A 26,822-nucleotide genomic window follows, 5' to 3' on the forward strand; every position below is an offset into this window, starting at 1 on the left:
CACAGTCGCACCGGCTGCAACATGCCAAACTTCACCCCCTTCCTGTGCAGCACCGCCTTCGCTCGATTGCACCCGGCCCTCCTCTTCGCCACATCCGCACTCCAGTCCTGATATATCCGAACCTCCGCGTTCTCCCACCTGCTGCTCCTCTCCTTCTTGGCCCACCTAAGCACACACTCCAGATCGACGAACTGATGGAACCGCACCAGCACCGCCCGCGGAGGCTCGTTAGCCTTGGGCCTCCTCGCCAACACTCTATGGGCCCCTTCCAGCTCCAGGGGCCCCTGGAAGGACCCCGCTCCCATCAGCGAGTTCAAAATGGTGACCACATAGGCCCCCACGCTCCGCGAGGCCCAGAATCCGCAGATTCTTCTGCCTCGACCGATTCTCCATCTCCTCGAACCGCTCCTGCCATTTCTTGTGGAGCGCCTCATGCGCCTCCACCTTTACCGCCAGGCCTAAGATCTCGTCCTCATTGTCAGAGATCTTTTGTCGAGCCTCTCGGATCGCCACCCCCTGGGCCGTCTGTGTCTCCAGCAGCTTATCAATTATCAACCTGCTAGAGCCTTCATTGGCTCTAGCAGGTTAGTTTTAATCTCTCTGAGGCAGCGCTGGATACCCTCCTGTTGCTCCTCCGCCCACTGCCTCCACGCTGCCTGGTCTCCGCCCGCTGCCATTTTGTCCTTCTTCCCTCCCTTCTTCTGGTCCACCACCACCTTTTTTGTCGCCCCGCTCCTAGTTAAAGCCATATACTGACGGGGAGCTATTATTAACTCCTTCCCACACCAGGAAACGTCGAAAAAGTGCCCACTGGGGGCCCTGAAAAGAGCACAAAAGTCCGTTTTTGCGAAGCCGCCGAATGTGCAACTTAGCTCCGCATAGCCGCAACCGGAAGTCCACAAGTAGGCTGACTGTGAAAAGCCCCTCGTCGCCACATTTCAACGCCTGTTCGAGTACACAGAGGGAGAATTCAGAATTCTCAGCTGGTACATGAATTGAACCCGCGCTGCTGGCCTTGTTCTGCATCACAAACTGGCTGTCTAGACTACTGAGCTAAACCAGTCTAGAACCTTTCTTAAATAGTGGGACCACATTAGCTGTTCTCCAGTCCTCTGGCACCTCCCCCATGGCCAGAGAGGTATTAAAAATTTGGTATCCTCCTTCACCTCCCCTGGACACAATTCATCCGTTCACCTTTAAGCCCGCCAATACCTCCAATACCTTGTCACTCCACAATTTGATCAAGAACTTAACAATCCTCCCCCGCCCCCCCCCCCAGCCCGAGTTCCATAACTACCTCCTCATTCTCTTGGGTAACGACAGATGTGAAATATTCGTTATCAATGTCCTCTGGCTTCACCCACAGATTTCCCCCTTGGTCCTTAATGGGCCCTACGCTTTCCCTAGTTATCCTCTTTCCATTGATGTACTTATAGAATATCTTTGGATTTTCCCTACTTTTACCAGCCAGAGTGTTCTCATATCCCCTCTTTGCTCTCCTAACTAATTTCTTAAGCTCCATCCAGCACTTTCTGTATTCCACGAATGCCTCTACTTTTCTTTCTCATTGTATCCTGAATATCTCAGGTCATCCATGGTTCTCTGGGTTTGTTACTTCCTATTACCCTAGAGGGAACATATTGAGTCTGTACCCTCCCCATTTCATTTTTGAAAGCCCCCCATTGCTCTCCTGTAGATTTCCCCACAGTTAACTCTTTCCAGTATACCTTGGCCAGATCCTGCCTTATTTTGTTAAAATCTACTCTTCCCCCAATCCAAAATCTTTTTTTGCAACGTGTCTATTTCTTTGTCCGTAACAAATTTAAATTGAACCATGTTGTGGTCGCTATCACTAAAATGCTCCTCCAACACATCAACCATCTGAATGGCTTCATTCCCCAGAATTAGGTCCAGCACTGCACCATCCCTTGTTGGATCCTCTACATATTGAGCTACAAGGTCTCCTGTATACATTTTAAGAACTCTACTCCATTTAAGCCCTTAACCTGATAACTATCCCAATTAATTTGGGGAAAGTTGAAATCACCTAATTCAATTACCCTCTTATTATTTATACACCCCTCCAAGAATTGCGCACATATTTGCTCCTCAACTTCCCGCTGACTATCTGGGGGTCTACAATACCTAGCAACGTAGCTGTCCCTTTTTTTAAATTCCAAAGCTCCACCCACAAAGCTTCATTTGATGTCCCCTCCAAGATATCATCTCTCCTCACTGCAGTAACTGTCTCCTTAACTAATAATGCAATGCTTCCTCCTCTGTTATCCCCTCCTCTGCATTGCCTGAAGATTCTAAATCCCGGGATGTTGAGCTGCCAATCCTGCCCCTCACTCAAACATGTCTCTGTGATAGCTATTATATCACATTTACACATGTCAATCATCGCCCTTAACTCATCCGTTTTACTTTTAATACTCCTGACATCAAAGTCGAGGTCATCCAGCCTCGTCTTACTCTGTTTGCTAACTTCTTGTTCGGGACTTTATCAAAAATTTTCACATCCACTTTATTTATTCTGCTGATTACACTTTCAAAATACTCACAACAGGTTTGGTAAACATGATTTCCCTTTCAGAAATCCATATCAACTCTGCCCAATCTTAGCATTATTTTCTAAATATTTGGTTATTTCTTCCGTTTTGATAAGGTTCTTGCATTTTCCCTACAACTGACATCAGGCTAACAGATCTGTAACTTACCCAAGGTTTTTCTCCTTCCATTTTCAAATATTATAGTTTTCATAGAATTTACAGTGCAGAAGGAGGCCATTCGGCCCATCGAGTCTGCACCGACTCTTGGAAAGAGCACCCCACCCACGGTCGACACCTCCACCCTATCCCCATAACCCAGTAACCCCACCCAACACTCAGGGCAATTTTGGACACTAAGGGCAATTTATCATGCCCAATCCACCTAACCCGCACATCTTTGGACTGTGGGAGGAAACCGGAGCACCCGGAGGAAACCCACGCACACACGGGGAGGATGTGCAGACTCCGCACAGACAGTGACCCAAGCTGGAATTGAACCTGGGACCCTGGAGCTGTGAAGCAATTGTGCTAGCCACAATGCTACCGTGCTGCCCTAGTATTGGGGTTATATTTGTTGCCACAAATATGTTGACTACACAGAGTCAACATAGGACTATAGTAAAGACTGCTTAATTAAAACCAAAGGAAAAGGAGTGAAATTCATCCTTCGGTTTATTTTGGTAACTCCTGTGTAGGGGAAGCTGTTCATCAGAAACAGAGCTCCAGGTCTGAAGGTATGGTACACTATTGCTCTGCAAGTTCCATTCAGTTCCCTAGGTATGTGTAAAAATTCTCTCTCCCTTTGTTAATTAAGGTCATACCTGGTATGGTCATTGGATCCTGAACAAAGTATGTGCCCAAGGGGGTGCCATGCCAGGCTCCAGATCATTCCTTCATGAGCCATTTCCATTCCTCCAACCTCCTTCTCCACACTGCAAGCAGATATATCCAGAAACAGAGTTTGACCAAATGTGTTCAAAATACAACAGCAGAGCATGGACTAGATCAGCATGGCATTACAAAAGAAAATATTCGTCTCATCAAGGCTCTCATGAACTCTAGCACACAATGTGGACTGAAGACATTTTGGAAGTTGCGTATCTTAATTGACATGAAATTGGTTAAAGTATTTTCAGGCCAGCCTAGACAAGTTACACATGGGCCTCATTTTCCACTGAGAAAGGTCAAAAGGACAGGAAAACAATCAAAATGAATTTGTTTGGCATGTTATATGCCCTTTGCACACACCACATTTCCAGATTTTACTCACCCCACGTGCCAGAACAGCAAAGAGCCATCAGATCCCCCACTCGCAAACAGCCCTTCATGTACTGGGTGCCAAGCCACAGCTGTGAACAGCGAGAGGGTACGAGTCAAAGAAAGGACACAGATTTAAATCGCTTTATGCTATAATGCAGCTGATCTACTACACAAGCCTAAACCTACTGCAACAATTAGGGTGACTTTTATTTAGTTTTCCCCTTTACATATATAGGATAAAAACTGGCTTCAAGTAGCTCAATCTTTAAAAGAGATCTTTGTCAGGCCACTGGATAGAACTGAGCAGACCCATCTTCACTTTGGATGAGAAACAGCTGATCGCTGCCACTTATCAAATTAATTGGATCAAATTTTGTTTCCCAATTTGGCAGTTTCCCTTCATGCAGATTGAGGTGGACAAATTCATAATTCTTCGTGATATGCTACTTGTGGATAGATAGCAATTGTCTCAACATTAGTACTTTTGACGTGCAGGCCTATTTTGGCATGAAATCACTGACTTAGCTGCTTGACTTTAAGTCAGGATGCTCGTGAAGTTAAACAGTGTGACATCAATCAAGGGAATCATTTCTCCGAACGTGCCATCAGAAGGGAAGTTTAGAATCTGTAAGAAATGTGTTCTAAAGGGAACAGTTTAATTTCTTATTGTTTTATTCCATCTTGAGTGTGCTCTTCAATATCTGTATTATTAGTAACTTGGTGCGGCTTTCTGCTTTTTGTGTTGTCACTCGTAAAGGTAAAAGGTAAAGTCGCCCAAGTCCCAGATAGCCATCGGCTGCTTCCCCCTTTGAGGGGGAGCTGACTGGTGGTGGTGATTTAACCCTTAATTCACCACACCTCAGGCGAGGAGCAAGGTTGAGAAGGCAGGGCCTTCATGAATAACCTCAGTTGGTACTGGAAGTGAACCCGTGCTGCTGGCCTTGCTCTGCATCACAAACCAGTTGTCTACCTACCCCCACCCCCCCCCCCCACCCCCCCACACCTGGCCACCCCACCCACCCACCCATATGGAGTCCGGTTTAGCTCAGTTGGCTGGACAGCTAGTTTGTGGTTGCAGATATTATGGTTGCAGAACTAAAATGTTCATTTACTTCTCTGAAATATTGGTAAAGGCAAAGATTACTGACCTGTAGCCTCTTTTTTGTGGCCTCTGAACACTTGCAGCTCCTCCTTCAAGTTACGGATGTCAAACATTTTGCAGAGGTGATCACGTGATGCCGTGAGAAGCCAGTTTCCATTCTGATTCCACTTCACTTCCATCACTGTGTTTTTGTGGGCATGACTGGGGAGAGGGGTCACAATCACGAGGGTATGAATTACTGAAATTGACACCCATTTAACATTGCAAAGTACACTGAATCTAAACATCATGCCAAATTATTGGCTATCACAATGGCAAAGCAATTCAAAATTGAAGATTTTTAATAGCTGCAAATTCCTCTCAAAGAGAAGGAACACATTTACAGCAGAAAAGGAGGCCAAAGGGCAGCATGGTGGTGCAGTGGCTAGCACAGCTGCCTCACGGCACCAAGGACCCAGGTTCGAACCCAACCCGGGTCACTTTCCGTGTGGAGTTTGCACATTCTCCCCGTGTCTGCGTGGGTCTCAACCTTACAACCCAAAGATGTGCAGGGTACGTGAATTGGCCACGCTAAGTTGCCCCTCAATTAGGAAAAAAAAGAATTGGATACTCTAAACTAAAAAAAGAAAAGGAGGCCAAACCCTATCTGTGACAGCTCTATATTAGAATATTCCCCCAAACCCTGAGCGTGATCCAATGGCCATGCTGAGCTGGGAAAGCAGCACAGCAGGATAAAAGCCAGGAGTTCCCGCTCCCACGATCTACCGGCTCGCACGATCTACCCAGCTCCCAACGCTAGCTGCATATTCTTTGAACAGGGTGGTGCCCTGGCACTGCTGTTGCCACCTGGGGACACTGGCATTGCCAAAGTGCCAGCTGGCATGGCTACTGCAAAGGTACCAAGTGGGCATTTTTTGCATGCGCTCAATCGGGCCAGGGGTGCCCTGGGGAGATGGGGACCCTCCCCTAGTGCGTTTGGGTGGGTGTGGGGGAGGGTGAAAAAAAAGAGGTTGAGGATCGGTCTGGGGACTGGAGATCAGGGCGCCATTTGAAAATGGCGTTCCGATCTCTTGCTACACTGGGTAGTTCCAGCGAGCGGAGCTCCCTGTTGTACAAAACACGGCAGTGTGTTCCCTCGTTGAGGCACCTTATACAAAGTGAGTCGTGTTGAATAGCCATGTGTTTCTCAGCACTGCGAGCGCCAGGAAACACGTGGCTAAACACACTCGCTCGGGAACTTTGTTCCCTTGTGGGAGAATTGCGCCCCCTGTATCCTCCACTGATTCATATGTTTATCTAAATTCTCCCTTGATAGATACAATGGTCTCAGTCATTTCGAGCTCCTGCAACTTGTTACATCAGGACATTTCTCCTAAGATCACTCCTCACTCTGAAAATTTTAGGTTAATAAACCCTGAAGTGAATCTGGGACTACAGGAAGTAGTTTTTCTTTTTCACATGAGCGAATTCCCGTTGTAATTTAAAAACTTGATGAAATCTGATCTTGGCCTTCTGCTGCTGTAGTAGCTATAATAGTAACATCTCAAGTCTCTTTCCATGACTAAAGCTTTCCATCGCTGGAAGTCTGTGCCATTTGATGTCCTTCATCTCACCATAATTAGATGTTGTTGCAGAACCCAGCTTCCTTATTCAGCACAACCGTGTTCACTATTCTTCCCCCTTTTAAGACATTGGGTCTTAAAAGCTTGCCTTCCATTATATTCTTTCTTCTGGAAGCTTCCTCAGCTGTAGGTAATAAAGGTCTGCAGCTTCCCTCGTTGGCTCCACTAGCAGCATACTAATTGTTGGGTTCCACTGATTCAACATCAGGGTTAATCTTTTCTGCATTCCTGTTCTTCTACATACAGCCCCTTTGCCTGCCTTGGATCTAGTACTATCTGGAGGGGTTTGCCCCTTCTCCCAGGCACCATGCCTTCGACAAAACCCCAGTTCCTCTAATCCACCTTGGGTAGCATGAGGTTCCAGGACCCCTGGCTCTCCTATTGCATCAGGTATTGTACCTCACTGCGTCCACACTATGTTCCTCAGAGTTCCAGGGATGCAGGGAAAGAGGAAGGTTGCTGCTTTGGAGTATTATGAGGTTTCTCAAGGAAATAAATCGGCAGGTACTTATATAAGAACAATTATAGCTAAGCAGCAGTCTGAGCTGACAGACTTTCATGAGTTCTTGGAACGCCCATCCGAGCCTTCATTATAAAGCTGATTTAAAATGGACATTTTTGGGGGATTGAGAATTACAGTATCGCGATTTGATTTAGTAAAAATTGATCAATAAATAGGGCATGGGCTGCAGACACCATTGGGGCAGAACTAAATGATATATAATACACAAGCAGAATTGGCAATTTTCTTGCTTTGCAATACATTTTGCTGGCTGAGACTGCAGATCTTGAAATTCCTGTTCAGTCTTGATAAAACCACTTCCTTCCTGCTAATGTTTTAATTAAGCTGATCCCATTTGTTTCACTAGATCAGAAACTATTCTGACATTACAATAGTTATTATCCACTTTGAAACCATCACTTACAGTGTTGCAAGACTCTGACCCGTCTTAGGATCCCAGAACTTGATTGGTTGTTGGCTGTCCTTACTTCCTGACACAACCAATCCCTTGGTAGGATGCCAGTCTACACATTTCACATCAGCACCATGTCCTAGTGGGAGTACAAAAACAACTGAACATTATTCAAAGCAAACTGCACTCTTCCCATCATTAAATTGTGCTTTCAAACACACGTGCCCACCACTTGATCAGATATTAACCAACTTTCCTGTGCCACTCAGCAACCCTCGAATGCAAGTCAGCAACCTCCTTTAACCCCACCAATTAAGCATTGGCAGCCCCTTCATGGAAGGAATGCACTGAATAAAAATGTGGCTGGAGAAGTGAGGCACATGGGGTTAGTGAGGGGTTAATGAAACTGTGGCTTCACCAAAGCTGAGGGGGGACGAGAGCTGCAAGACTTTGTGGAGGAGAGGAACAGTTCCAAGATAATCATTAATTGAGGTCTTCTGTGTGGGAGCTGCTCATGTTTGATTGTAAAATTCCTTGTTTTAATGTTTTAAAAAATAAACTGCAGGGTCGGTTTCGTAGTAAATGAACAGGGATTTATTTTTTAAAAATAAATTTAGAGTACCCAATTCTTTCTTTCCCCCCCTCCCCAATTAAGGAGCAATTTAGCATGGCCAATCCACCTACACTGCACATCTTTTTGGGTTGTGGGGGTGCGACCCATGCAGACACAGGGCGAACGTGCAATAAGCATTCGTTTTTAAACAAGTTTGAGTTAGTGAAATTTTAGGTGATTGAAACTAGTTAGATAATGCTTCTGTGGTGCAATTTGAGGTAAATGGAATAAGTGACAATATCACACACCACAAAACATAGAACACAAATGATTTAACATGATTACAGTGTGCCAGGCTCATGTTTTACCAACTGACACAAAAAGCAGGTTTATTCTCTACCCATATGGGCAAGGATTACTTACTGAAAAAGTATGTAGGCATTTGTAGGAATTTAGTTTTGTATTTTTGCTTTGATCTTATAGTCACTTAGCCATTCACAAGAGCAGGACATTGAATTATGAACCTCTTCAGTTCAACACCAGGTCAGTGTGCCAGCAGTTACTGTGTTTCAATGGAATGAAAATTGAAGGTTTCTTTTTTAAAAAAACAATTAACTTCATTTCAGGTTCTTACTGGTGAAACAGTGCACACAACAAAAGTGGACTCCTTCTTTCGTGCTCACACACACACAGGTGTAAGAAATTAAAGCATGTAACTTTTCTTGTTCATAAGGTGGAGGTGTTAACAATTCTGGAAAGTGTGAAAATAGATAAGTCCCCTGGGCCGGATGGGATTAATCCTAGGATTCTCTGGGAAGCTAGGGAGGAGATTGCTGAGCCTTTGGCTTTGATCTTTAAGTCATCTTTGTCTACAGGAATAGTGCCAGAAGACTGGAGGATAGCAAATGTTGTCCCCTTGTTCAAGAAGGGGATTATCATAGAATTTACAGTGCAGAAGGAGGCCATTCGACTCATCGAGTCTGCACCGGCTCTTGGAAAGAGCACCCTACCCAAGGTCAACACCGCCACCCTATCCCCATAACCCAGTAACCCCACCCAACACTAAGGGCAATTTTGCACACTAAGGGCAATTTATCATGGCCAATCCACCTAACCTGCACATCTTTGGACTGTGGGAGGAAACCGGAGCACCCGGAGGAAACCCACGCACACACGGGGAGGATGTGCAGACTCTGCACAGACAGTGACCCAAGCCGGAATTGAACCTGGGACCCTGGAGCTGTGAAGCAATTGTGCTATCCACAAGGCTACCGTGCTGCCCCAAATGGGCAAGGATTACTTACTGAAAAAGTATGTAGGCATTTGTAGGAATTTAGTAGAAACAACCCCGGTAACTATAGACCAGTGAGCCTTACTTCTGTTGTGGGCAAAATCTTGGAAAGGTTTATAAGAGATAGGGTGTATAATCATCTGGAAAGGAATAATTTGATTAGACATAGTCAACACGGTTTTGTGAAGGGTAGGTCGTGCCTCACAAATCTTATTGAGTTCTTTGAGAAGGTGACCAAACAGGTGGATGAGGGTAAAGCAGTTGATGTGGTGTATATGGATTTCAGTAAAGCATTGATCAGGTTCCCCACGGTAGGCTACTGCAGAAAATACGGAAGCATGGGATTCAGGGAGATTTAGCAGTTTGGATCAGATATTGGCTAGCTGGAAGAAGACAAAGGATGGTGGTTGATGGGAAGTGTTCAGACTGGAGTCCAGTTACTAGTGGTGTACCACAAGGATCTGTTTTGAGGCCACTGCTGTTTGTCATTTTTATAAATGACTTGGAGGAGGGCGTAGAAGGATGGGTGAGTAAATTTGCAGATGACACTGAAGTCGGTGGAGTTGTGGACAGTGCGGAAGGATGTTACAAGTTACAGAGGGACATAGATAAGCTGCAGCGCTGGGCTAAGAGGTGGCAAATGGAGTTTAATGCAGAAAAGTGTGAGGTGATTCATTTTGGAAGGAATAACAGGAAGACAGAGTATTGGGCTAATGGTAAGATTCTTGGCAGTGTGGATGAGCAGAGAGATCTCGGTGTCCATGTACATAGATCCCTGAAAGTTGCCACTCAGGTTGAGAGGGCTGTTAAGAAGGCGTACGGTGTGTTAGCTTTTATTGGTAGAGGGATTGAGTTTCGGAGCCATGAGGTCATGTTGCAGCTGTACAAAACTCTGGTGCGGCCACATTTGGAGTATTGCGTGCAATTCTGGTCGCCGCATTATAAGAAGGATGTGGAAGCATTGGAAAGGGTGCAGAGGAGATTTACCAGAATATTGCCTGGTATGGAGGGAAGATCTTATGAGGGAAGGCTGAGGGACTTGAGGCTGTTTTCGTTAGAGAGAAGAAGGTTAAGAGGTGACGTAATTGAGGCATACAAGATGATCAGAGGATTGGATAGGGTGGACAGTGAGCCTTTTTCCTCAGATGGTGATGTCTAGCACGAGGGGACATAGCTTTAAATTGAGGGGAGATAGATATAAGACAGATGTCAGGGGTAGGTTCTTTACTCAGAGTAGTAAGGGCGTGGAATGCCCTGCCTGCAACAGTAGTGGACTCGCCAACACTAAGGACATTCAAATGGTCATTGGATAGACATATGGACGATAAGGGAACTGTGTAGATGGGCTTTAGAGTGGTTTCACAGGTCGGCACAACATTGAGGGCGCTGTAATGTTCTATGTTCTACTTTGTCTAATTGAACTATTAGCATAAGGAAAGACTCTAAGAGTGGGATTTGATGGCCTCGTCGTGCCCGACTTGGTGTCGGGACGAGGCCGTTGAATCTCACAAGAAGCCTCTGGAGAGATTTACGATGCTCAAAACGCTTTGCCAGATTCTCACGAGACATCACATTCAGGACCTCGCCCTCATTGGGCATGATCAAGATCAGCGTATCTAAATGATCCTTCAGGCTTATTTAAATTTGCGTTCGCGGGATTCTCCCAGTGCCGCATCTAGAAAACCTCGCCAGGACGATGTTTAGTACTGGCTGCCACAAACGTGGACCAGGCATAATGGCACCTTGGGGGGGTGGGGGTCTCTCAGGCCATTAGAGACCTGCCCCCCCCCCCCCCCCCCCGAGTGATCGGGAACAGAGCAGGGTGGCACCCTGGCACTTCCTCTGCAATGTGGGAACCTTGGTACTACTAGACTGGCACCCTGGCAGCACTGCCAGGCTAGCATGTGCACTGCTAGGGTGGCATCACCAGGGTTCCTGGTGCCAGGGATCACTGCCAGGGATCAGGCCCAGGAGGCCTTACCAGGTGTAGGAGGCGGGGAGGGGGAGGAAAAGAGTGTTCCTGGAGGCCTCCCTGAGGTTGGGGGGAGGGATGCTCACTGACTGGAAAAGACTATAAAGTGTGGCCTTGACAGAGAGAAACCCGCGAGGTTAAAAAACCGGCAAAGTGCCGTTAAATTGCGAGCTTGGCACTGTAGCCACTGAGAAACACACCGCTAATCGCGCCCAAAACCGAACATAGATTTTTTTGCGGGAATTGTTTCCTAAGTTAAAGAACCTACAACAAGTAATTTTCTTCTTCACTGTCCTTTTTAAAAATGAGGTGATAGCAAACACTGTCTGAAGAAAGCGTTCAACATTCTCTAGCTTCTCAAAATATTTTTTTCAGCAGGAACTTGAGCATAAACTGCTAGAAGGTAGAAAATGTGTATGGGGAGGGCGGGGGGGGGGGGGGCAAGGTGCGGTAGCAAAACCCAGCAAGAAAAAACGGGGAACAGCAGTGAAAAAGGGAAGGGAGGGGGGTCAAGAAGAGAGAATAGGGAGGATTGTAGGCTGAGCCAGCCAGACGGCAACAGACTGTAAAAAGAGAAACCTAAGAAGGAACCTTTGTCACTGTCCAATAAATGAAAACGAACAGCAATGTATATAATTTTGAAAATGTCACCAAAATGTTTTTTTTTTTAATTCCATCAATACTGCTAACTGACCAGTACTGATAATCCTGAAAAATGAGTTACTGTGTAATCCAAATTCAGTTTACAGCATTACATTTCTGGGCAAAGATACCAAGTCCAAGGCCAGAATTTTGGGAGAGGCTGAGGTCACGATGAGACATCTAACAAATTTAAGTATGTTATTCTGAAATGTGCAAATTTTAATTAAAGATTTGACCACCTATTTTGGATCGGAAACATTTTAGTTAGTGAGCAAGAAAGGTTAGCCAAGATAGGGTTCTATGTGGGTTTTGTGTTGGTGATGGTGTGTATAATGAGATAGTGTGAGACAGATTGACAGACACAGAGCAGGCCACTGATGCACATTCAGAATTTTGGTGGGACCACGATAATGGAAGGAGGAGTAATCTTCCCCTGATGACTTAGTGAGTTTATCCCCTGAGAAGTTGAACCATTGACCAAGATTGAGATTCCCAAGCTGTGGGTTTTGAATCCAATGGGGTCACGGGACAAGCAATTAGAGACACAATTTCCAAGGCAGAAATGACAACTGTGGAGCAATGACTCAAATTTGACAGCCCTGGGATTGGCTGCGAGGACCTTTGTGCACGGTTCCTGTGGGCATGTCCTAACCTAATGAGTACCGAGGCCTAACCACTGACACCAACAGAGCCTGCAAAATGTTAGGGGTCATGACTTTTTGTGCCTGTATACCTGATATTCCAATTCCCATCCCGCTCAACAACTCTTCCCCCTCCAATTTTCACTCTAGGGTTGCATCGAGTGTGAAGCATTAAAATGGGGTCACTGTTGAAAAGAGTTTGGGAATCATTGGACTAAGAGGATACCAGGATCAATTCCCAGTCAGCACTATTAGCTAATTAATCATAGGTCAGGCAACAGAAATTCTGTCCAAAACCAGTGATACTTCTTAAAAGTGCATGCTAGTAGCCTCCAAATTCATCAATCGCCTGCTGAATTATTTCCCAACATACAAAAATGAAAGATATGGTAATACAGTGCTTATGGTACAGGGCTAGCAGCCCAGAGGTCATGACAGCAAATCAAACGATGGCAAGTTGTGAAATCTGTCAAATTTTCCAGCTATTTCCAGAAATGCTGCAGACATTGATGTTGAATGTCCTTTCGGAAAAGGAACCATTCACAGCTATAATGTACCCAGCTGGTTGAATTTTAGTGCCCTCTGAATTGGCCAAGCAAGCCACTCAAATGTAAAATTATCACTCAACATTAAATGCTAACTTGTCAGGGTCACTCACACCCTGGGAACAAATTAAAACATGTTGGTACGGTGCGAGAGGTTGCCAGATGGTGGTGAACTGCGTCTTGGCACAGAACCAACACAAGAGGAAGACTGGCAACAAAACAGGAATATGCCATAAGAAGGTTTCAAAGCAATGAGATTTACAACAGCACACAAGAATGGCCTGGCCTTCTAATGACGATTCTCGTCACCCCTCGGTTCAAAGACAAGGAGTGTGCTGTGGTTAAAGACAGGTTGCATTCCATTTTCACATCCTGCCTATTAAGTATTGGAAGTATATCAGCTTATTCAAGAGGCTGTCCAAAACTTGTAGACACAGAATTATTTTCAAATGAATGCTTATGAATAAAGCCATCAGAACAGAAGGAAATTACATTTGAGAAACAGGAAATAGTTATTCCCATGGCTTCATTTGGAAATCCTATAAGGGATGTGCCATTGTCAGAGCAGTACAGCACTTGTCCATTGGAGATCAATCTCTGTCAAGGATATGCAATATACAATTTCTCAACATCAGATACAAGCAAATTCTATTATGTTAGAAGACACTAGTATACAGAAGCTGATTAGACCAATTTTATTTTTAATGACATGGGATGGGCGGTACGGTAGCAGTGGTTAGCATTGTTGCTTCACAGCGCCAGGGACCCGGGTTTGATTCCCGGTTTGGGTCACTTCTGTGCAGAGTCTGCACGTTCTCCCCGTCTCTACGTGGGTTTCCTCCAGGCGCTCCGGTTTCCTCCCACAAGTTCCAAAAGACGTGCTTGTTAGGTGAATTGGACATTCTGAATTCTCCCTCAGTGTACCCGAACAGCACGACTAGGGGATTTTCACAGTAACTTTATTGCAGTGTGAATGTAAGCCTACTTGTGACACTAATAAAGATTATTATTCTAGGATCTTTCCTCATATTTTGGTACTGCAATTCACAATGCCATTTGGTATACATTACAACAATACATCAGCATGGATAAACTTGTCAAAACACAAATATGAATAGAAATCATATTTCATATTAACACTCTTGCATCAAATGGAGATGAATATACAGGGCTTCCCTTTGAATACGTGGCAGCATTAGTAGCCATCTTGGCCTAGTTGTCTTTCCTCCACCTTCCATACGCTTAGCAACCATGCTTAGAATACCACAGAGGTCTGAGTTAAACAATAGGTGGTTGGAACATAAAATAATCAAGAACAGAGAAAGATTTCCAAATAGAAACAAACCATATTAAAAATGGAGGAAGACCAGGTCTGTAGTGGTAGTACTTCTTTAACATTCTTTCAACCTCCCACATAAGGGAACTACGCAGAAGTAAAGCAAAATACTGGAGATGAAATATTCTATGACTTCCCATCAAACCCTGTTCAGAGCCTTTGCATGATGCAAGTCTTCAGATCAACACAACAATGTTTGGTTCAAGTATAAGCCATTTACATGTCGGGTATTTTACAGATGATGCTGACAGAAATCATATTGTTCTGTCACCAGCCTTGAATATGTCACTGCTGCGAAGACTAAGGCCATTAAGGTCATCTCCTACCAGAAACCATCCTCTTTTGATGCCACCTTACAGCTTGCCTCCTTGCATGTCTAGCTGCTCTTTCAGGCTAAGTCAGACAATAAAGAGTCTGGGTGTTCGCCTCAAAAATGAGCTGCGCTTCAAACTGCACACCTAGTCCATTCACCTTCCCCACCAGCAAAACCTTTACCCTCACTTTTTCTAACTATCCCACATCTCACTTGACCTGTCCCCAATTCCTTCCGACAACCTCCACGCTACCTTAAATAAACTTTAAGAGCTCTTGGCAGTATCCAAAGTGCACGATGTTACTCCGTTCCTCACCGACAAGGCATTGGCTTCCCTCTCCCAATACATTGACCTAAGCATTTTCTGTTCATGGCCTCACACCCTTTATGCGCACACAACTTATGGAATCTTACACAACCTTACATTCCAATAGGCACCTTTGGGTCAAGGGTGGAACACGCTGTTTTGTCAAAGGCACTATAAAAGTCTAAAAGTTATGATCTAAAATGTTGTTCCCAAACAAAGCAAGTAATATTGTGGTGCTGTGATCAACAAAATAGATGTTTCAATGGAAGACGAATGCAAAATCAGACAGGCAGTGCTGTAAAATATTGAGATAAATCAAATTTGAATGTAACAATTACAAATGTTACCGTATAATTACCCTACCCAAGTGTGTGAAACAAGACAATTAACCCTTGCAAACAAATTGGGGGATAAGTGTGAAACCACAACCCTAAATGGGTTAAAAATTACTGGTGCAACGTTATGGATGAAATTACATGTTTCTGTGCTGCAACAGCCTAAGATTCTAAGAATCAGATTGCTGTTGGGCAAGTGCTACCCAAAAAGATTTCAGACATCAATCATGAAATGGGATACCAATTGGCATTCAACACAGTATTGTTGCATTGTGGTTATTTAACTAGACTGGCAATCCAGATATCCGGATGAATAATCTGGAGATATGAATTCAAATCCCACCATGGCAGATAACAAATTTGCGTTCAGTTAATTAAATAAACCTGGAATTAAAAAGCGCATACTGGTAGCGCATACTGGTAAAGATGGTCAAGAAGCAGTCATACTGTTCTAAAACCCAAACTTGTTCACCAATGTCCCTTGGGGAAGGAAATCTATGGTTTTGACGTGGTCAGGCCTACATGCTGTGGGCCTGGGGTCAACAATGTGGTTGACTCTTGACAGGCCTCCGAAATTGCCGAGCAGGCTATTCAATTGTTTCAAACCGCTATATAAAAAAAATACAGAGTATCAAAAAGGTGGCTCACCACCATCTTTACAAGGACAATAAGGGATGAGTAATAATTCTTGCCTCGTCAGGAACAGCCACATCCTATTAAGGAATAAACAAAAGGGAAATTTCTCACCAGTGGCACACAGCTAGTAATATGATTCCCAGTGAGCTACAAGAAATGCCCTCAGCTGTAAGTAAACTGGAATAGCTGGAATACCTCACTCTAATAGATTGCAGCCTTGCTGCTGACAATATAATAACCTTTTGCACTTTACATTATACCCTTTTACGGTGATAGTTTTCAGCAGGAAGAAGGCCAAACCACTTTGCTGGAGGACGATGCAGTAATGTTGGTTGTTTAATGCTGTCACGAGAGCCATGCTGTAGTGGTAATACTTCTTTCACATTCTTTCAACCTCCCACATAAACTGCGCAGAGGTAAAGTAAATACCGGAGACGAAAAACTCTGACTTTCCATCAAACCTTGTTTGGCAACTTGCAAGTCTTCAGATCAACACAACAATGCGTCGCTAAGGCACAAGCCTTTTGCATGTGGGGTGTTTTGCAGATGATGTTGACAGAAATTGTATTGCTCTGTTACCATCCTAGACTTTGCTACTGCTGCTAAGACTAATTTGCTACTGCTGCCGTTGTCATCTCATACCACAAACTGTGCACCTTGGGTGCCAGCTTACGGCTTGTCTCCTGAGAGTCTCCATGCCACATTTTACTTTCCAGTTGTGATAACAGATTCTATCTGTGGGGTGTCTGTAACTGCTCAAAGCAAGAAGGCCCAGCAATTGAATTGTCCTCACAAGCAAGATTTTAATCAATGTCAACTGATCTTCTAAATCCTAGACAAGAGGGAAAACATAAGCTATACTGGCAAATGCATCCACCAACCACCTCAATCTCCCCCCCTCCCCACCCCTTGTCTTTACAGTTAGAGGCTATTTAGTTCTACAGTTCAATTACCCTGACGGCTGTAATAAAATTTAGGTGACATAATGTTCTGGAGCATGACCACGAGATGTGGGTAACGTATATTCCAGGTAATTGTATCAGCTTAAAAATTAACTGAATCATCATTACCACAGATTTCATGTTTGGAAGAAAGCATCTTCCACTGAGGCCAACAATAAAATTCTGCACCCTTAAGGAGGGTTAGACGATCTCATTAACAATAGCTTCTCCAAAATAGCACAGCTGCTCTATAAAAAATATCATGGGCTGGCCTCTCCATCCCATCTCGCCAGATTTCTGGTTCAGCATGCCGGCATGATGTTCCGTTTCGCCAGCTGGTCAATAGGGTTTCCCATTGTGGGCAGCCCCACACCGTCGGGAAGCCCCCGATGGAGCATCCCAATGAGGGAAAATCCAGCCCGATAACATTAGGACTTTCTGTGCAATTCTCATCAATTCAGTAAGGGCTTGCTCATGAAACGTGGAGCAGCTAACTAAACTGTTCACTACTTGGGACCATTAATATGCCAAGATTAATGGGTCAGTTACATGCTCCTGAAGAACAACCATTCCGTAAAAGAAATAGTCACCAGGGCAAGATAAGGGAGGGGCAGGTCAACTATTCAATCGCGGTCTAAATATTAGTAACTTGCACAGCACGTTCCTGATTGATCTATACTCCAGTGCAACAAAGACTTTTTCACGAGGTGGTTAAGTGGTAGCTTGCTTCTGGTACCATGAAAATGTCACAGTGGAATTGTGACTCCTACCAAGTCAAATGAACATTTCGGATGCCTGGTCTAATGAAAATGAGACAGCTGAACTTAAATTTTCATAAAGCATTCGGTGAAGGTTCACAGTAGACATGGTAGCTGATGATTAAAGTCATGGAATCAATTATATTAATTAGGAATAAAAATGGCTCAGAAAATAGAGCATGTGGTACTTAATGGGAAAAACCCTGACGGCAGTAGCAGCGACCCATGGAGTCCCAGAAGGATCTGCTCTGCTTCATATTTTGCAGAAATGATGTGACGAAAACTTTGTGATATTCAACTTATTAACTAAACTATGTTATATGGTATCAAAAAGGGACAGGTAATGCTGTACTAATCTTTCAAAAACTTACACTGAATAAATGTCTCATTAAATACAGAGACTATAGTCATTATAGGAAAGTTCTAATAGTTCCATGGGCGATGCGTGAATCTCTCCAGTTCTTTTCCATTTGCTACTTCATGTATTCATTGAAACCTTCCAGCCTCACATCAAATTCTTTTTGAAAGAGATAGTTCCCTTAAAAGGATGCTGGGCTCCACCTGCTATGGAGCCAAATATAAGTGTAGTTATCACAAACAACATAAGGTTGGATTGATTGTGCCATTTGCCAATAGATGAATTTAATCCAATTGATTTTTGCAAAGTTTAATGTGTAGCTTGGACAGAAAATTAGAGAGCTCTGGGCAAGTTGATGATAGAAATGAAAATTGAAACAGACTTTTAACACAATGCAAACAAATTGAAACCTTCTAATATCATATAATCTCTACAGTGCAGAAGGAGGCCATTCAGCCCATTGTGTCTGCACCGGCCCTTGGAAAGAACACCCTACTTATGCCTATGCCTCTACCCTATCCCCTAATCCAGTAACCTTACCTAACCCATTGACACAAAGGGGCAATTTAGCATCCTAACCTGCATATCTTTGGACTAATATGCTATGACAAACTGAACTACTGACAGCATTACTCATATTTGGTACCTGAGAAGGTAGGAACTGTTGATAAAATGACTGTGCTGGGCTCCACCTGCTATGGAGTGCTATGGCACTATGTTGTTATTAAAAAGTGACTAAAATGGTTCCCCCCATTTGGTTACTCGCCTATTAATTTTAACATGGAGGTTGAAACAAAGAAAATAATAGGCACAGAGGTCAGTATTGATATAAAGTGAAAACAGAATAGCATAGGATAGAATTGACAAAGGGTCATCTGGACTCGAAACGTTAGCTCTTTTCTCTCCCTACAGATGCTGCCAGACATGCTGAGATTTTCCAGCATTTTCTCTTTGGTTTCAGACTCCAGCATCCGCAGTAATTTGATTTTAGCATAGGATAGAAATCCTGGCTCACATATGGACCAAGAGCCTGGGTTCTATTTCATACTTGCTGGTCCATTCCGTTTCAGGTTTGTGGCCTTGAGATTAGGAAAGGTGCATTCGTAGTGCTGTTACCACATTAATGAATAAATCCCAAATCAGAACAAAATCTGATAGTATTGACAAATTCAGATCTATGCAGGGCAGCATGGTGGGGTAGTGGTTAGCACTGCTGCTTCACTGTGTCGAGGACCCGGGTTTGGTCCCGGCCCTGGGTCACTGTCTGTGTGGCGTTTGCACATTCTCCCCATGTTTGCATAGGTCTCACCCCCACAACCCAAAAGTGCAGGGTAGGTGGATTGGCCACGCTAAGCTGCCCCTTAATTGGAAAAAAAATGAATTGGGTACTCTAAATTTATTTCTTAAATTTTACAAACTTCAGATATGCGCAAACTAATGGGAGTTATGATTTAAATTTTACATGTGGCCTGCTGGACGCCATTTACCCAACAAAGGGATACTAAAAAAATAATAAAAAGTGTTACGGTAAATTACAAAAGAAAACTAGCGCAAAATATCAAAAAGGATAGCAAAAGCATCCAAAAGTACATATAAGGGAAGAGAGTTGCTGAAGTGAATGTTGGTCCCTTGGAAGATGAAACTGGAGAGTTGATAGTGGGGAAATGGCAAAGATGCTAAATCAATACTTTGCCTCAATTTTCACGGTGGAGGACACGAGTACCATTCCGACGGGAACGGGCAATTCGGATGTGATAGAAAGGGAGGAAGTTAGAACAAGCAGCATCAATAGGGAAAGAGTAATCAACAAACTGTTGGGATTGTAAGCAGACAAGTCCTCAGGGTCTGATGGCCTACATCCTAGGGTCTTAAAGGAAGTCATGATGTGGAGCTGCCGGCGTTGGACATGGGTGGGCACAGTAAGACGTCTTACAACACCAGGTTAAAGTCCAACAGATTTGTTTCGAATCACTATCTTTCGGAGTGCAGCTCCTTCCTCAGATTCACCAGAGCAAGGAGCTGCGCTCCAAAAGCTAGTGATTCGAAACAAACTTTAATAAAGTGGCAATGGAGATAGTGGATCCATTGGTTCTAATATTCCAAAATACCCGAGACACGGGGAAGGTTCCAGTGGATTGGAAAAATGCTAGCATCCTTATTCAAAAAGGGAGATGGCAATGTGGGATATTATAGACCAGTTAGTTTTATATCTGTTGTTGGGAAATTGTTAGAATCAATTATCAAGGAAGTAATATCAGGACATTTGGAAAGGCAAAACGCTATCCATCAGAGTCAGCGTGGTTTTATAAAGGGCAAATCATGTTTGACTAATTCGTTGGAGTTCTTCGAAGATGTAACAAGCAAAGTCGATAATGGGGATCCTGTAGATGTAGTATTTCTGAACTTTAGGGAGACATTTTGATAAGGTGCCACACAGGTTAATTCACAAGGAATCACACGGGATTAGGGATAATTTATTAGCTTGGATTGAAGACTGGCTGACGGACAGAAGACAGAGTCGGATGGGTCTTTTTCCGGATGGTAAGATGTTACTAGTGGGGTGCCACAGGGTTCGGTCCTTGGGACCCAGCTATTTACAATCTATGTAAACGACTTGGATACAGGGATAGAAGGTTCGATAGCCAAATTTGTAGACGGCACAAAAATAGGTGGGATGGTAAGTTTCAATGAGGAAATAAGAATCTTACAAATGGATATAGATAGGTTAGGAGAGTGGGCCAAATTGTGGCAGATGGCATTCAACATGGATAAGTGTGAGGTCATGCATTTTGGAGAGACTTCAGGGTGCTCCGTTGCAGAGGGATCAGGGGGTCCTCATACATGAGTCACAGAAAACTAACATGCAGGTACAGCGGGTAATAAAAAAAGCGAATGGACTGTTGGCATTTATAACTAAAGGAATGGAGTAAAAAGGTAAGGAAGTGTTGTAACTATACAAGGCATTGGTGAAACCATACCTGGAGTATTGTGCACAGTTTACTTCCCCTCACTTGAGGAAAGATGTAGTGCCATCGGAGGCAGTTCAGAGGATTGATTCCAGAGATGAGGGGTTTGTTGTAGGAAGAAAGATTGAATAGTTTAGGCCTATACTCTCTATAAAGTTTAGAAAAATGAGGGGAGATCAAATTGAGATAAACACAATGATAAACGGTTTGGATAAAGTAGACGTGGAGCAGATGCTTCCTCTTATGGGGAATTGTAGAACGAGAGGTCACAGTCTTAGGATAAGAGGTAGCAAATTGAAAACAGAGTTGAGGAGAAACTACTCTCCCCAAAGGGTTGTGAATCTGTGGAATTCGTTAACCCAGAGTGCGGTGGATGCTGGGACAGTGGGTAAATTTTAGGAGGAGTTAGACAGATTTTAAATTAGGAATGGGTTGAAGAGTTATGGAGGACGGTGGAGTTAAGGCCAGGATGAGATCAGCCATGATCGAATGGCAAAGCAGACTCGATTGGCCGAATGGCCTAATTCTGCTCCTATATCTTATTAAATTAATAACTAATTAGTACAAGGAAGATAAAAAGTGTGGCCTAACAGAACTGCAAGGCTTTGTCAAATACAAATAAGCAAAAAGTGTTAATGTCCTGGCATTGGTTGGAGAAAGGGAAATAACAAAAAAGTATGTTCCCTTCACACATGATTAAAACATCAAGGTGGGCTACTTCATTTCAGGAAAGTGAATTTCTTTTTTTTTTAATGAGTTACGAATTTCAAACCAACATTAGCCATGGTTTAATTAGTAACGTTTTATTTTATTTTATTTATTTAAAAAATTTTAAATTTTTTTTTTTTTTTTAAAAAAAGAGTACCCAATTCATTTTTTCCAATTAAGGGGCAATTTAGCATGGCCACCCACCTGCCCTGCATATCTTTGGGTTGTGGGGGCGAAACCCACGTAAACACGGGGAGAATGTGCAAACTCCACATGGACAGTGACCTAGAGCCGGGATTGAACCTGGGACCTCGGCGTAGAGAGGCAACAATGCTAACCACTGCGCCACCGTGCTGCCCCAATTGGTAGCATTTTAGCCGATGAGTCAGATGATTGTGGGTTCACGCCTCACTCCAGAGACTTGAGCAATAATGTAGGCCGGCACTTCAATGTATAACAGAGGGAATGTGGCACAATCAGGTATATCGCATTTTGACCGAGTCGTCAAATCAAGGCCTGTGAGGTGGATGAAAAAGGTGGATGGCATTATCTGAAAGAAGAGATGCGGAGTTCTCCCAGTGTCCTAGTCAATATTAATCTGTCAATCAGTACCCAAATACAAATCATAGAATCGTTATAGAACAGGGGTCCCATCGTGCCTGTACCCTGTACTTTGTCCATTCCCCCATTCTCCCCATAGCTCTGCAATTTACCCCTTAGCAAATATACATTAGAAAGTCACTACTGAGGATGGCACGGTGGCGGAGTGGTTGCCACTGCTGCCTCGCGGCGCTGAGGCCCCGAGGACGCGGGTCCGATCCCTGCCCCGTTTCACTGTCCGTGTGGAGTTTGCACATTCTCCCCATGTCTGCGTGCATCTCACCCCCACAAACCCAAAAAGATGTGCCAGGCAGGTGAATTGGCCACACTAAATTGCCCCTTAATTGAAAAAATAATTAATTAATTGGGTACGGTAAATCTTTAAAAAAAATTTTTTTTAAGGAAGTCACTGCTGAAGCTGCTTTCACTGCCTTTTCAAGCATAATAATAATAATCTTTATTGCCATAAGTAGGCTTACATTAACACTGCAATGAAGTTACTGTGAAAAGCCCCTATTCGCCACATTCCGACGCATGTTCAGGTACACAGAGGGGGAATTCAGAATGTCCAATCCACCTAACAGCACATCTTTTGGGACTTGTGGGAGGAAACCGGAGTACCCGGAGTAAACCCACGCAGACACTGGGAGAACATGCAGACTCCGCACAGACAGTGACCAAAGCCGGAAATCGAACCTGGGACCCTGGTGCTGTGAAGCAATAGTGCGAACCACTGTTACCGTGTCGCCCTTAATTCACTGCATTAAAAAATAATTTTCATCTCCTCAGTCTCTTTTGCCAATTATCTTAAATCTATGCCCTCTGCTTCTAAACCCTCATGCCAGTGGAAGAACTTTCTCCTTATTCATTCTATTAAAACTCTATTATTTGAAAAACATTAATTAAATCTCATCTGAACAGTTTCTGCTACAAGGAGAAAAATCCCAGTGATATCATTCTGCGAACACTCTTCTGCACCCTCGCTAAGGCCTTGACATCCTTCCTAAAGTGTGGTGCACAGAATTGGAGGCAATACTCGAGCCAAGCTCCTTCCAATATTTAGTTATTTTCTCTATTCATATATCCAAGAATGCCATATGCTTTTTAACAGATTTATAAACTTGTCCTTATAACAATCATTTATCTCACTGCTCTTTTTAGGATCCTGCTATGTACCAATTGGCTGCTGTTACCCCTACATGACAGGAGTGATTACGCTTCAATATTTCATAGGCTTTTAAGTACTTTAGAACATCCTGAGGTAGTGAGAGGTGCTTTACAAATGTCATCACTTTTCTTACTTTCTACAGAATGAAAGGCTCTGTGTTTTTCTGACCCTCAAGTGTATCGAGTGTGGACAATCTTGATAACCAGTTTCTGGATGTAAATCACACATGCGTGAATAATCTGCTATCAGAGTGGGGATAGAGAAAAGGTCTGTCTGTCACTGATGTACCAGAATGTTCTTCTGTCACTGAAGTTAAATGAACCTTGAGCTTGAATTTATCCGCAATAACAAAGCCGTAGCTGCTTGAGCCATAAGGTTTTTAATTCCCGAGATAATATTTTACTTTGGTGAGCATGAGAAACTGTTTCACAAGATTTTAAAATCAAATTCACCCAAATAAGAAAAATATCATGAATTGTTGTCTACTGATGTCTAAGCTCTCTGGGACATAAGATGGTGAAAGCTATATAACTGTAATTTTGTCAGCGTCTGCTGAGGCCGACACTAGCACAGCATGATTCCTAGAAATAAGTACTATTTTCAAGATAATCCTTCAGGGGAGGCAAATTTAATCCCGTAATTTGCAACTTGAATGTGCTATTATTTTAGTCACCAGTTAACATTGACTGTTGTGAGCAGTACACGAGTAGCTGGGCAGAATACTTGCAAGGATGTGCGAGGAGGCAGAAAATCAAAATCAAAATGGCAAGTAAAAATCTGATTACATTTTTTTTTTTTAAATGTTCTTCTTTAAATAGCCAACTTAATCAGTTGCTTGGATTCCATCCAAAGAAAACAGGAAAGGTTTAAAAGCATGTTTACTAAATCATTAAATTTGGTAGGTGACGTCAGGGTGTGCATTTTAATGTGAAAGGCCAGAGTATTGTGCAGAATTCAAGATATGATGACAGCGAGAAGGAAAAGATTTGATCCTCTGCAATTCTACACTTGGTTTAGGTCCATATTTAGCCCCAGTCTGAGTACATTTCTCCAAAGCATTTCACGTAACATAGAAGAGTATTAGATGCAATAGCTTGTGTTCCATCTGCAATATAGCTGCATCTGTATTGTAATTATGAAGATCCAAAGTTAGGACTAAAGCACAACATTGGGGCAGATTACTTGTGCTGGGAATCAAACCATGCCATTTCTCACAATGGATATCCACAAGCTGCTCATATCACTATCTTCAATCAGTCCAAAATTAGTTTTGCTATCAAAACTCTACTTTTAAATACACAAGATATCATAGCACTGGGAGAGTTCATTTTTCTTCTAAAAGTGTAAACATCACACTTTGTAGGTGCAACCTTTGAAATGAAAGAGGAATAATAAGAAATCTAATCTAACCATGACTTTCTGTTGTGGCAGGGAGCACAAGAGATAATGAATTCCTTCCAAGTAAAATATATTCAGCCTGCAATGACACAGTTTGACACACTAATACTGAGAGACAGTATTAGGTGGAATGCAGCCAGTGCCATGGTCAATGCTGGCGAGGGAAAACACTGTCACCAAAGGAGCGCTTCAGGACGATGGGAGTGTTAAAATTGTGTAAATGTCAAAAGCAGTGAGGAAAATCCACTATGCTGCTCATGAACAGAAAAGGGGAAAGTCAAAGCCAGGCCTTAGAAGTTGTTTAAAAAGATTAGGCAATCAAGGTCTGGAAGCAAGAACCGGAAGAGGTGTAGAAAAATTCTGAAAAATCAAAGCTTATCTAAAAAAAACATATCAGAGACCAAGTCATAAGACCTGAACTAATTGGAAACAGACATGCATGCACCATAATTGAGACACAGAGTGGCAAATAATCAGGTTCATTGCCAAACAAACTAGTCTGGAATAATGTCATAATGCGATTTAACCACCGCGTTGCACCCGCCGCGAATCTGGGCGCACCGGTTAAATAGAGGGAAAGGCCAAAATAGAGATTCACACCAGGCGCAAATCAGTTTTTAAAAAATAAATTTAGAGTACCCAATTATTTTTTTCCAATTAAAGGGCAATTTAACGTGGCCAATCCACCTACCCTGCACATCTATGGGTTGTGGGAATGAGTCCCACACAGACACGGGGAGAATATGCAAACTCCACACCAACAGTGACCCAGGTCCTCAGCGGCATGAGACAGCATGTGTCACTGTGCTGCCCCCGGTGCAAATCAGTTTGTTATCTAACCAGCCCGCTCCCAATGGCAAGTTCCATTTCACTCCCAAATATAGCGAGCATATCACTGACCACAATTTACATTAATTTCTATCTCATTAGCGAGATTGAAGTCGAATGTAATGGCCTCCTGGGAATTAACTGATCCCCCCAGCCAGAAATTGCGTGGGCGTCCTTTAGTATTCCTTTTTAAAACCGTGAAGCTGGTACAATGGTTGCTGAGAAGAACTGAGGTGAGTAGCCATTTCCATTTTTGGGCATGCAGATAAAGGGCACTAGGGGTGTGGGGGACCTCTCAGGGGGATTGGGTGGTTTCGTTATTTTTAAATATTGTGGATACCCATAACAGAGGCAACTACAGTTGCTGTCCTACCAAAAACCTCTAGGACAGAGCCCTGTTGGTTAGAAAGTGGTGCTAATAACACCAAGATCGCGGATTCGATCCCCGTACTAGCCAACGATGCTAGCCTGTCATGAAACAAACTGGACGCGTGGTGTGGGTTAGCTGTCTACTCAGAGCAGTTTTGGGTGTCCAACTTGTGACCGATGCCATCCGTGGCCTCAAAATGGTCATGTTCGGACACAGCGGCAATCCCAGTCTCAAGAACGTGCAGGTGTGCAATGGACTCCCCGGGTCTGAGCTGACCCCTGCTCGGACTGGATTCCACATTGGCCCCAAGCTCCGAAACCTCCCTCGGGAGCCAGAGCCCCACAGCCCTGGCCTCCTCATGGAAATACCCTCCGTGCCCTTCTGTACTGCATGGAAGGGTTTCCTGTATGGGCTGATGCTGAACGCCTTTCACCTCCTTGCCCTTGCCCGGATCCCGTCTTGTTGCCGTCCAGCGGCAGAAGTCCCCACTGGATCTCCCTCGATGGAGGTGTCGTCCCCTCAATCTTGGGGGCCTAGAGTAGAAGGTGTTGCACGGAGTAAAGCCTCATTTGGCTTGAGTTCAGAGACTCCTGCTTCTTTTGCGGCCTTGCGGAGTCCACGGACCATGTCTTTGTTAAATGTTTTAGGCTGCACTCCCTTTTAGTTTCTTATCAAACCTTTTATTGAGTTTAGTTTACATTTTAGT

The 26,822-nt window shown here is 43.7% G+C and overlaps 1 protein-coding gene across 4 annotated transcripts in view; it reads right to left on the bottom strand.

The window, feature by feature from the left end:
- The window catches only part of wdr33 (WD repeat domain 33), a 178,254-nt gene that overhangs the window by 61,145 nt on the left and 90,287 nt on the right, over positions 1-26,822 (bottom strand). For all 4 annotated transcript variants that reach the window (XM_072474881.1, XM_072474878.1, XM_072474879.1 and 1 more), the window contains 4 exons: positions 7,463-7,589; positions 4,961-5,115; positions 3,823-3,901; positions 3,374-3,484 (listed from right to left, as the gene is read on the bottom strand). In XM_072474881.1, coding sequence (XP_072330982.1) covers positions 3,374-3,484; positions 3,823-3,901; positions 4,961-5,115; positions 7,463-7,589 — 472 coding nt within the window. The remainder of the gene's footprint in view (positions 1-3,373; positions 3,485-3,822; positions 3,902-4,960; positions 5,116-7,462; positions 7,590-26,822) is intronic.

Source organism: Scyliorhinus torazame, chromosome 14 (genome assembly GCF_047496885.1).
Source record: "Scyliorhinus torazame isolate Kashiwa2021f chromosome 14, sScyTor2.1, whole genome shotgun sequence".
NCBI classification, from domain to species: Eukaryota; Metazoa; Chordata; class Chondrichthyes; order Carcharhiniformes; family Scyliorhinidae; genus Scyliorhinus; species Scyliorhinus torazame.